Below are 12,178 nucleotides of genomic sequence, written 5' to 3' on the forward strand. Positions count from 1 at the left end.
GAGCCATCTGCAGTAGAACAGAAGAGTAGTGGTAAGTGGCTAACTGGTATCGAATGCTACTGCACATGAGACACCACGGGAAGAGCTTATAAGCATGACCTGGTGGTAATGAAAATAAGTCTAAGCCAGTGGCATGTGTTGGAAACCATCTGATATGCAGCATGACATTTCTGATCTGGAAAGATCTACAGAACACAAGTTTCACCCCTGTTACTTTACAGAAGCACAGACAGAGGCACAGAGGGGAGGTGACTAGCCAGGGCCACATGTCAGTGGCCACAGCAGGGCTGGAACCCAGGTCCACTGATGCCTGGGCCAATGTGGCCACCCCTCTCCCTGATCCAGCCTCAGCTCCTGAGTCTAGAGCTGATGTCCCTGCCTTGTCTCCTCACAGCCTGGCAGAGCTAGAGAAGGAGGTGGGCAACCTCAAGAGGGGCCTCCGAGCAGTCGAGGTGGTAAGTACATCACCTGCACCTGCCTGGGTCTGAGGGGATGCTGTCAGGGAGCTGCCCATGCCACCTGTCACTGCACTCTGTCTGATGCCTTCTGTGACTCTAAGCTCCTGGCTGGCATAGTAGGCACAGCACTTTGCCATGGGGCAGCCCTCAGGAAAGGGTGATTGGAGCTTAAGTTTAGTCCTCTAAAAAGAGGACATCCATCTGACACTGTATCGATGTTACTGTCCAACATGGTATCTATTTGGAAGTGGAGTGGAATGAACAATAGATCTGCCCAAATTGCCCAGCTGTAAATGATAGAACTGAATTAAAATCCTGACTCTGCAGCTCAGCTTTGGACTTGGTTGCTCTGCCTCTTCTTGCTTCTCACACTGTCATGCAGACAGATGCCATGTGTGGGGGTCTTATTAAAGTGTGGATTCTCATTCAGGAGGCCTAGGGTGGGGCCTGAGGTTCAGCATTTCTAGCTAGTTCCCAGGACGGGCACGTGCTTGAGTTTGATTCAGCTGGATGGGAAAGAGGATCCTCATCCCTTGAAAACTGGCTAGGGGCAGGCAGCACACAGTGGCAGTGGGGACAGTGGCAGTGGGGATCAGTGGCAGTGGGGACAGTGGCAGTTGTCCCCTGAAGTTCCTTCCTTATGTCTCTTCACCTCTTGCCTGGAACAATGGAGGACCCAGGGGCTGATTCTTGGCTGGAAATCCAGGACTCTGGTCCCCACCATTCCTGTTGTGATGGCTTCTCAGCTGATGCCATCTCTAACCCCAGGCTTCCAGAAAACACCAGTGGAGGAGTGGGAAAGTGCGCCAGATTGGCCCAGTATGGGGATGTCCCCAATCCTTTTGTCCCTCAAACCTAGGGACTAGAGACCCTTCCCATCTTCACTGCAGGGGGAGAGGCTGGGTAAGGGAAGAATGGACCTAGAGACTGAGGTTAGGTTAAGTATGAGAAGCAACCTTTTGTTGCCGCTATTGGGGGAAGGTTATTTCTAAATTTCTAATTTTATAGTCCTGTGAAGTGCTACTCAGAGTGTGGCCCATAGACCAGCAGCAGCCACATCTGCTGAGAGCTTTAGAAATATGTCTCTTTAATCTGCACATGAATCACGTGGGGGTCTTTTTTAAATGCAGATTCTGATCCAGTGGGTCTCTGGGTGGGTCTGACAGTCTATTCCTTGATCTCCCAGGGGAGGCTGCTGGTTCCAGACCACATGTTGAGTAGCAAAGCTCTAGAGAAAGATGGCAGTGGTGGGCGAGGAGAGGACAGAGGCAGAGTGGCCCACTGATAACTCCCATAGATTTTGCCATCCTTAGAATTGTGAGACTTGGGGTGTCCCTCTTCCAAAGGGCTCAGTGTCCTGTGACAACAAGAAGGGCAGGAGATGCAGTGACTGCTGACCTCTGACTCTCATCCTGGCATCAGTCTAAGCAGCACTTCACCCTCCCTCCTCAGGAGCTGGAATATCAGAGACGCCAGGTGCGGGAGCCCAATGATAAGTTTGTCCCAGTCATGAGCGACTTCATCACAGTGTCCAGCTTCAGCTTCTCAGAGCTGGAGGACCAGCTAAATGAGGCCAGGGACAAGGTAAGGGTGCACAAGCTCCCACTCTGACTCCACTGCTCTCCTGCTCAGCCTCATCCACACACAGCCACTTCACTCGCTCCTACCACAGACTGCCCAGAAGAGACAAACCCAGAGACACAGAGCCTTGGGGAAACAGCAATTCCTTACTCCCATAAGACAAGCAATGATAACCACACACTGCAAAGATCATGGGCCATTTATCAGGGGTCAGGCACCACATTAAGTCTTTTAGTGATTTATCTCTCCACATACCTTACGTGTTTCTTAAAAGGTTATTATCCCATTTGACAAATATGAACACCGAGAATCAGAGAGGTTAAATAACTTGCCCAAAACTGCCCAGCTGTAAATGATAGAACTGAGTTAAAATCCTGACTCTGCCGCTCAGCTTTGAACTTGGTTGCTCTGCCTCTTCTTGCTTCTCACACTGACATGCACACAGATGCCATGTGTGGGGACCTTATTAAAGTGTGGATTCTCATTCACGAAGCCTAGGGTGGGGCCTGAGATTCAGCATTTCTAGCTAGTTCCCAGGAGGGGCACATGCTGCTGGTCTATGAAGCATGCTTTGAATAGTGAGTTCTTAGAGGAAATTGAATGGTTTGAATTAGAAGTGGTAGCTGTCGATATAGTCAGAACAGTGCCTGGCACCTATAAGTATAGCTAGTACTTTATAGTTATTAACTCATTTAACCCCCACAACAACACTATGAAGTAGATTCTTTTATTATCGCCATTTTACAGATGATCAACCTGAGGCAGAGAGGGTTTAAATAACCCAATAACTAGATGATCTCTGAGGTACTTTTGAGTTCTGACCAGGCAGTTCCTGACCTTAGGAAGGGCTTGCCATGGTCTATCCCTCCTGATCCCATATCTGCACCACAACAGACCCAGAGGTGGCTCTCAGGTCACCAGCCCAAGGTGGCAGCCTCAGACCTTTCCGAAGCCTCGTCCCTCCCTGTGATGATAATGCCCCACCTCATGCCAGCAGTCCCTAGCCTCGGACTGGGCTCTGCTCTGGCTGGAACCCAGCAAACCTCAGGGGCCGGGCCCACCATGCTCTGGGGTGATTCTCCACCAATGCTGTTCCCTCCTGCCACAGTTTGCCAAGGCCCTGAGGCACTTCGGGGAGCATGAGAGCAAGATGCAGCCGGACGAATTCTTTGGCATCTTTGACAGCTTCCTGCAGGCCTTCTCGGAGGCCCGGCAGGACCTGGAGGCCATGAGGAGGAGGAAGGAGGAGGAGGAGCGGCGGGCACGCATGGAAGCCATGGTGAGAGGGCCGGGGCTGTGCTGGCGCAGAGGGCAGGGACTGTGTCACACCAGCCTCCAGCCTAGGAGTGCTGGGCTGTGCAGGGGCTGCCCTGGCCTGAGCCTGCCTCCCAGAGAGGGTTGCAGCCTCTCACCGCCCCCAACCCCCTGCAGCTAAAGGAGCAGCGGGAGCGCGAGCGGTGGCAGCGGCAGCGGCAGGTCCTGGCGGGCAGTGCGCTGGAGGAGGGAGGCGAGTTCGACGACCTGGTGTCGGCCCTGCGCTCCGGGGAAGTTTTTGACAAGGACTTGTGCAAACTCAAGCGCAGCCGCAAGCGATCAGGGAGCCAGGCCCTGGAGGTCACCCGGGAGCGGACAATGCACAAGCTAAATTATTGACCTGGGGACTGGCTCCACAGGAGGCTGGAGACTGGGACAGGCCGAGAGGGGCTGAGCAGAGGCGGAGGTGCTGTGATACTTCAACCATTTGGTGCTGGTGTAGAGCCCTGGGCTGGGCCCTGGGGTGGGGGCTGTGGGGGCTGGACCAGGTGTCTCCCCATGCTTACCTAAGGGCTCCTCCCTTCTCACCTTTGCATTCTTCTCTCTGCATCCTGGCCCCCAGGGGCCTTCTTGAAGGTTGGCTTGGACATCCCTGGCATACCACGGTCTGGCCAGGCAACTGCAAGCTGAGGGGACCCTGCTCCCCATCCCCCACCATGGCACCCCCATGTTGGCACAGAAGTCTTCCAGATCTAGACTGGAAAGTTCCCCCGACTGTGTCCAGATTTCATGCATGGGGCATTAACAGTGGGATGGCCCTTAGAGCCAGGGAGAGGGGATCCAGGCTCCCTTTTCTCAAGGGGAGGCTCAATGGAACACTGATCTGGGGAGAACTTTCCTCTCACATGGAAACAGAAGAGCATTATATGTTCTAGCTAGATCAGCTCTGGTATGTTCCAGAACACCACATGTTGGGAGGATGATGCAGGGACCAGAGCCATCAGACGGAGTAGCTGTGCCTGTTTCCTGCATCACAAGTCCTTTGGCCACTCTCTTGCATGTCTGAAGTCTCTCCCCTTCCTTCCCCACCCCCACCTCCATCCTATCTACTAACCCACAATCCAGAAAACTCAGCTTTGGGTTCCCACGACTGTGGCTTACTACCAGCTACTTGATGAACCTGGAGAGACTTCATCACCACACCTCATGCTTTGTGCGTCGGGGCCCCCACTACCCCACACAACCTGACCATCGTCCTGAAGTGAGACAGAGACCTCGACCTCACATGTTGCCTAGGAGTTCCCAGAGCCCCTAGCCAGAGGGCGACACTTGAATGTCGAGCTCCACCCAACAGCTCCTTGGTCCACCACTTAATATTAATCGTGCTGGCCCCAGCTTTTTTTCTAACACCTGCCTCAGGGCAGAAGCCGTGGTGGCGTCTTCTCTGCCCAGCCTGCAGGATACCACTTGGAACCACATGCACCTGGCTGAGGCTGGCCCTGGAGAGTTGGTCCTAAGGGCCAAAGCTGCCCTCTGCATTTACATGTAGTCTCTGAGGGTGCCCTCCTCCCCAACCCCCAGGCATTGGGCTTAGGGTCCAGAGAAGAGCAGGCAGGAGAGCTGGGGACTGGGGATGGAGGAGGAAGGCCAGCTTCCTTGGGGAGTGCACTGCCTGAAAGGAGCCAAGGAAGGAAGTCTGGGAGGAGGCCCCACCACCATCTCTGGTACCCAATTTGGATCTTCAACCTGACTTGCAAGGGGCCCACTCTGGTCCTCCCGTCCACTCCTACCTTCCATTTTGTCCATCTTGAGCAGTCACTGGCAGGAGAGTGGGACGGCTGTATATAGACAGATTTTCTTCTAACATGAGGAGAGTGAGGTCAACTCCATCAAGGCTCTTATTTTGAATACACACCCCCACTCCTAGCTGACCTTTCATCCTCTGTGAGACCAGCTTGCCTGACGCTCACCATCAACCAGCTCCTGGCCTTTATGTTTCTGACCTTCGGACTGCATTCCCAGGCTCAGGGTGATTGCCAGTGGACAGACTGGTGGGCTGGGCCCGCTCTTCAGCTGCCTGTCTTCTGCCTTTTCTCAACATCAGACTCCTGGGGTGGGGCATAGTAGCTGTGGGGGAAGAAGCAGGGTTGGTGAGCCCAGCATGTGCGTTGGTTGGAAGGGGCGATGCGTGTGTTCTGTGGGAGGGATCTGAGTAAGTGCAAGCCTGGCTGGCACAGGTGTGAAGAGGCCATCTGGAACCCAGGTGAGGGCGAGGAAGGCTTCCAGGAAGAGCATCTGCAGAGAGCTTCATTATATCCATCTGCGCACCCGAGAGCCTCACTGCAAGAAGCAGGCACTGGGGTGATGGGGAAGCTGCGGGTGGGGCCTCTGAAGGTCCTCTCCCAAACCTGCCAGCTGAGATCAGCCTAACCCGCAAGAGGCAGGGAACAGGGAGGACTCCAGTTCTGTCCAAGCATGTCCAAATCTGGCATTCCCACCCACCATGGAAGACTGGATACACACCAGGAAAGACAAGGAATATGGAAGCTGTTCACAACACATTCCATCCTCAGAAAAGCAGTCATGGTTTAGCTGTTTACAGAAGACATATCATTCCAGAGCTCAGCCTTTTCACCCCCAAATGGTTTTTTGTTCTCTATTTATTATTTTCTAGATCTGGCCAGTGGCTTTGGTCCTACATGCCACTGTGGCCAGATCTCTCCAACAGTGCTTTGGACCGTGGACCATCAGAGTCAACTCAGCAGGGAGGGACTGGTGCTCAGCGGAGGCTGCTGAGCTAGTCCTTGATATGTTAAATGTTTAAGCCTTGCTTTCCACAGTGCCCTGCCCACCCCTCCTGCCACCTTCGGATAAATTTCTCCCACTGTCTAATTTTGTGTCCAAGATAAAATTCAGTCAGCCTAACACAACCCATCCCTTCTCAGCAGCAGCACTTCCTCCTCCCTGTGGTGGTGGGAGAACACCCTCAAGGTAGATGAGGACGGCTCTGGTCCAGGCTCTCCCCAGTCCTATCACATTCCCACCAACTGGGGAGCCATGACCATCCCCCCTGACCTCTACCAGGAACACCTTCATGCCAAGGCTGCTTTCACCAGCTGTCTCAGATGATAAGTGAGGCTAATGTACAAAATTTGCAGTGTCTTTACCTGCACCTTTTTTATAAGAATATATTGTAATACTAAAAAATATTAAACCCATACCATCCCTACCCAGCCTTCCTTGAAACTTGTGCCTTCTTCTCATGGGGGGACTTGGGGTGTGCTGGAGCCAGCTTCTACCAGCTCTGAGAATGGACTGTTTACATTTTCAGGACTTTTGCAAGCCATGTGACGTTATACTGGTACCTTGAAATTGGTCAAGATGGGAGTATTAATATGAAAGTTGTCTTTTCCAGGGAGCTGGTTGTTAAACAGTTGCCAGAACACCCCAGCACAGGGCAGAGGTGAGGCAGGCAAGGTGCACCACTGAGGACAGACCCAAAGAAGCCCACCCATATTAGAGAACCCGGCAGGCCAGGTCAGTGTTTGGGGATGTGAAAACCAGGAGCCACTAACTACACTCCCCTGCTCTTTAGCAGCTGGTGATACAAGCAGTAAGCTTCAGACACCCCCACCTGATGTTGCCTTAGACGGTGCATTTCTATGTTTCCCAGTCCATTGTACATTCTCCCTTGGGGGGATATACAGAAAACATGTCCTTTAGGCCTTTCCAGGGTCTCTGCTTCCCCCTTCTCCCTAGGGATATAGCAGCTCAGGGCCCTCTGCACAGACACAGTCCTCATTCTTGCATCTCCAAAGTTGGCATTGTGGCTTTATTTGTGCACTGTGAGGGTGAAGGCAATCTTCAGCAATATTCTTCCCCTGATATGTTCCAGAATAAAGAGGTGGGGGTGGAACAACAATCAGCAGTGCCGGATGTGGGACGTGTGGTCATTCAGGAGTCCTGAGGGCTGAGGGCCACAGCCCATGTGTGTGTCCTGCTTAAGAGGAGGGGGTCGAGAAAAAGAAGTTGGCAGGACAGTGACTGAAGCCAAAAGCCTGCATGTTCGATGGGACACAGGCTCAGGCGGAGGGATAGCTGGCTCTTGCAAAGGAGGGATGGCAGAGAAGCAAGGACAGGGCGGGGCTGCAGCTTCACAAACTTGTGAAAGCAAATCTGCTAGAAAGAAGTAGTGATACATTCTTTACACAAGCCTATGCTTTTCCCTCCTCAGAGTGGGTTCCTCTGCTTAATGAGCCCTTATTCTTTCCCTGGGGAAGTAGGAGAAGAGAAAACCCAAAATGAGAAGAAGAAGTTATGGGCTGGACTGTCTGAAACTGGTGGTCTGAAATAGTCCACATGTAACATGAAGTGAGTTTTCAGTTATCCAGCATTGCTTGTTGCAACCCCCCCTGACAGTGTCCTGGAAGGCTTAAGGGCCTGCCAGTGTCCTCTGTATATAAACAAAGCCCCACAGGTCATTAGAGATCTCTAGTAGGGTAGGCTAACCTCCAGTTCCTAGTGGTGAAGGTAAACATTGACCGCAATTAAAGAAATGTGACATCTTTCCCTCAGTCGAAACTACATCCCATCCCTAGACCTGGGGGCCCACGAGTGAGAGGGGCCAGGAGCTCTAAGCCCGACGGAAGTCTCCCCGCTGGCCCCCTGTCTTGCTAATGAGCTTGATGTCCCCCAACACGATGTCCCGGCTGACAGCCTTGCACATGTCGTACAGGGTGAGGGCAGCCACAGCAGCTGAGGTCAGGGCCTCCATCTCCACCCCGGTGGGGCCCCGAGCCCGGCAGGATGCCTGGATCACCACGGCATGGCGCGTGCTGTCCAGCTCCAGCTGCACCTGGATATGGCTCAGGGTCACGTGGTGGCACAGAGGAATCAGCTGGCTGGTCAGCTTGGCTGCCTGGACTCCAGCCAGCTGGGCCACCACCAGCGCATCTCCCTTCTTTAGCTGGTTCTGCTGGATGAGCTTAAAGGCCACAGGCCCCAGGAGGACCAGGGCTGAGGCCACGGCCATCCGCTCTGTGTCTGGTTTCTTGCCCACATCTACCATAGCTGCTCGTCCTTCTGAGTCCAAATGGGTTAGTTGGTGTGAGGTTGGCAGGGATCCTGATGGGGCAGCAGGAGCCTGAGACCCTGGGCTAAGGCACTTTGAGTTGGTTTCGGAATCCATGTGGGAACTGTAGTGTCTCTGAGGTGACCCCGACCCCAGCCACTGCTGGGCTAGGGGAGGGGTTTGGGAGACTCTGCATCCTTTCCACAAAGTCATCATCCAGCTGGAGAAACTCACTCTGGGTCTCAGACCCTGAACATCAAGGGGGTCCCAGGGGGCAAGGCTTGAATTGGCTGGTGGGGAATCTTGGAGCATCAAAAATAACTCTGGAAGGCAAAGAGGAAAGAGAGGAAAGACTAAGTCCAAAAGGTAGTTCTTTTTCCCGCCTCTTCTCCCCAGTACTCTCCCTCTCTCAAAATGGGGAGAAAGGAATGAAAAACAAAAAGCATAGTGAGACAAGGCAAAATGGAAGGGACACAGACAGAAGGTGACCATAATACAATTTGACAGCCCTTCTCACTAGGTAAAGCCCAGGGTGACAACCCCACCAGTTTCTGACTGTCATGAGATGGTCACATGGAGTTATTCCTGGCTCCCCTCCTCACAAAAACTGTCCTGTTTGCAAAGTTCTCTTAAGAAGCACCTAAGATCTGAAGGCTGTGGCCTGGATCAAATGATCTCTCAATGTCCCTTCATTTTCTTGTTAGAAAACTATAGCTAGTTCTCACCCTAAACTACCAATTACAGTTATTTTCATTTTCCCATTCTGTATGAACAGGTAATAGCAGTTGAGCTCTTGGTTAAAGTAGAGACCTTTTTCCTCAGCTCTAGAATCTCCTAGCTTGAATACAATTTCAGGCATCCCTCTTCCTGCAGTATGGACCATGCGTGTGTATCAGGAGGTCTGGGGTGGGATTCTCCATCTCTCATAAATTCTCAGAGGGGGCTGGCACTGCTGGTCCATGGGCCACCCTTTGTGTAATAAAAGCCTGCAGAGCTCCCAAGGCTCTCTGGCCCATTTGAATCTACTTGTCAGTTTCTGCACATTTGGGATGTGCTTGACTTGAGAGACATTATTTAAGTAGGTTAAATATTTCCCATAGTATCTTGTCTGTAAACTCAATTCTTAGGGAACTAACTTAGTGATCATTAAATCTGGAGGACCCCCTGCCCCAACTCCTGGGGAGAAAGAATGATCACTTCTGCGGCATGTATAGTGAGGGAGAGCATGGACAGGGAAGAGGAGAAACAGGAAAGGCTTGAAGGAGTAAGATAAAGAGGGGACAGAAGAAAAATAAGCATGAGAACATCAGGATGAAATGCAGGAGCTGGCGTGCCTGTGGCAGGGGCCCCACCCTGTGGGATCCCCACATGACAAGGGTGAGTGGTTACGTACTGCTGGGTCACCCACCGATGAGGATCATGGGCCGGTTCTTCATCTGGGAAATACTGAACATACCTGAGGAGAGGGGAGAACGCGGAGGGAGAAGAGAGCCGGGAAGGGGGAGGGGGAGGGTGGGTGAGGAGACTGGAGTACTCCGGCAGCTCCCCGGGCACACACACTCCAAACAGTATCTACACACAGACAAAAAGCCCCCACGTGTACACCACGAGGTCACCGTGACAGAGCTCAGAGAATAGTCTGGGATGCCCAGGACCCTGCCCTCCCTAGCAGAAGGCAGTGTGTGGGATGAGACAATCAGTGGGGACCCTCTCCCCTTGCCCTCTATAACAGCCCAAGAGAATTGAGGTTCCTTCTCCTGTGCAGCCTCTGCTATGCCAACTTCCCGAAGCAGGAGAACCATCACTGCACACCAAGGGCAGAAGCCCAACAGGAGGCATGGGGGTCACAGTGAATCCCGCCCACTTCTCCCCAGGCATTCTGTTGTCCTGTCCCCCATTACTCCGACCTCCCTCCTGCTGACAGCGGCCACTCACCATCAGCTTGGCCTCCCCACTCATGCCCTTACCTGCATGCTGCCGCTTCTTCCTGCCCACGGCCGCCCCAATGATTCTCAGCAGCTCCTCCTCGGAGGCCCCCGCCCGCAGGTGATCCCGTAGAGACACCTCTGAGTTCCCAAAGAGACAGACCTGCACAGGGGCGAGGACAACATGTCTCTCTCATCCCCGAGCCTTGGCCTCCCAGTCTCTGAGCAGCCAGCCCCCATCCCTTGAGTCCCCCCAGGGCTGAGCACCCGTGCCCAGGCTTCCCATGGCAGGATGCCTGGCCATGAGGGACAGAAGAGCTGGATGGAGGAGTCAGAGAGGCTAGAAAGGCAAGAAGCAAAATCAGGCTTCCCAAAGCCTGTATCTACCTTAACGGTCATATTTTCTTCAGTGTACTTTAAAAAATTAAATAGATGCCAATAGAGATAGCACATAAGAATCCAGATCTCTACCTTTTCCAGAGACGTTCGATGGAATGGCCTCTTTATTGCCATGAGAATGGCCCCAATCAGTTGGAGCTGAGTCCCAACAGTACCCCCGAGACATGGCACACACATCTTATTTCACCTCAGTCCCCTCCTGGTCCCTTCACTCATGGACATTACCTGCCTGCCCCTCATCTATGTGAGTCTCTGACCCCTGCTTGGTACTTGACAGCTGAGGGCTGGTGGAGGTGGCATCCTGAGGTCATTCAAACTTGATTCAATGCTCCACAGCTCCTATGAGGGGCTGGGTGCTATGGGGGGCTCAGGGACGATAAGGCAGTCCCAGAAATTGAGATACCTGCCATCCTTTCATAGAACCATATAAAGGAATCTACTAAGTGCCAGCTCTGCACAAGGCACTGCGGACACAGACAAGAGAATGTTTGAGAAGCCCCCAAGGACAGAGACTGCTAGAGAAGATGAGATAGCAGTGAAATCTAAGGTCTAAGGTATAACTGTTTCACGGTGCTGGCTATTCCTCATGTTTCCGCACCAGGTCCGCCCTTCTCTGCAACTAGTTCACAGGTTCCCCCTGTGCACTTGGCCTGTGGGCTCACCTCTAGCTGGCTTCTGCCTGGGAGATCAGAGGGTGACAGGAAAGAAAGGTCCCTGGTCCCTCCCTGCTTCCCTCCACACCTTTCCTCCAAGGCTCTGGCCCACACTGGCCCCAGTGACATCACTTCCTCCCATCCCCTTCCTGTCTGTGGGAACAGCTATTTGCTGCTTCCTGTCCAGAATGCCTCAACATCCCTTATTGGTTCCCTTGACTCTATACACTGTAAGCAGCCTCTTCATTACATTCTCTTCAGAATCCACCTTCCAATTCCTGCTGGGACCCTGTCTGATACAGATACCACCTACAGTACAAGCCAATTCTATTTTTCCAGCCCAGAAAAAACCCCACTCTTCCCAGCAACCTGCTGAACTGTTCCTTTTGGATGTCAAACTGGATGCATCTAAACCCCATCACTCTCCCTCCCCTAATCCTGAACAGGTCCCAAGACCAGCAGCTACCTTGATGCCTTCCACTCCTCCTTCTACACACATTACCAAGCTCTTTGATTCTCCCTTCCTACCTTCACCTTACCTAAAACACAGATGGGGGATTACGTCTCCCTCTTGCTCAGAACCCTTGCATGGCACCCTACAATCAATAGAACACATTCAGAACCAAAGCCCTCTACAATGTGGTCTCCCTCTGTCTTTAATCTGCCCTAGATAAATCAGTATGAACCTCATATCTGCATCCTCCCTCCTCACTTCTCCTACCCCTGCCACTCTTCAAGGCTTGCCCAGGGGCACGGCGCTCCTTTTCAAGGTCCACCATGCTCACTGCCTGTCCAGCAGGCATTTGACAAAGAATCACGTGCTGCCACACATCACCT

At 52.8% G+C, this 12,178-nt stretch overlaps 2 protein-coding genes across 6 annotated transcripts in view; one reads left to right on the forward strand and one right to left on the reverse strand.

Annotated features, from left to right (window-relative positions):
• The window catches only part of DAAM2 (dishevelled associated activator of morphogenesis 2), a 109,162-nt gene extending 102,622 nt beyond the window's left edge, over nt 1-6,540 (forward strand). For both annotated transcript variants that reach the window (XM_063098393.1, XM_063098394.1), the window contains exons 22-25: nt 395-455; nt 1,911-2,042; nt 3,148-3,318; nt 3,471-6,540. In XM_063098393.1, coding sequence (XP_062954463.1) covers nt 395-455; nt 1,911-2,042; nt 3,148-3,318; nt 3,471-3,692 — 586 coding nt within the window. In that variant the 3' untranslated portion in view covers nt 3,693-6,540. The remainder of the gene's footprint in view (nt 1-394; nt 456-1,910; nt 2,043-3,147; nt 3,319-3,470) is intronic.
• Nucleotides 6,541-7,094: 554 nt separating this feature from the next.
• The window catches only part of MOCS1 (molybdenum cofactor synthesis 1), a 35,454-nt gene continuing 30,370 nt past the window's right edge, over nt 7,095-12,178 (reverse strand). For 2 of the 4 annotated variants that reach the window (XM_063098397.1, XM_063098395.1), the window contains 3 exons: nt 10,332-10,452; nt 9,773-9,820; nt 7,095-8,687 (listed from right to left, as the gene is read on the reverse strand). In XM_063098397.1, the coding sequence (XP_062954467.1) occupies nt 7,927-8,687; nt 9,773-9,820; nt 10,332-10,452 (930 nt within the window). In that variant the 3' untranslated portion in view covers nt 7,095-7,926. Of the gene's footprint in view, nt 8,688-9,757; nt 9,821-10,331; nt 10,453-12,178 lie in introns of all 4 variants that reach the window. The other 2 variants (XM_063098398.1, XM_063098396.1) reach the window with 2 other exon arrangements.

The sequence above is a fragment of the Cynocephalus volans genome, chromosome 5 (assembly GCF_027409185.1).
Source record: "Cynocephalus volans isolate mCynVol1 chromosome 5, mCynVol1.pri, whole genome shotgun sequence".
Classification (NCBI taxonomy): Eukaryota; Metazoa; Chordata; class Mammalia; order Dermoptera; family Cynocephalidae; genus Cynocephalus; species Cynocephalus volans.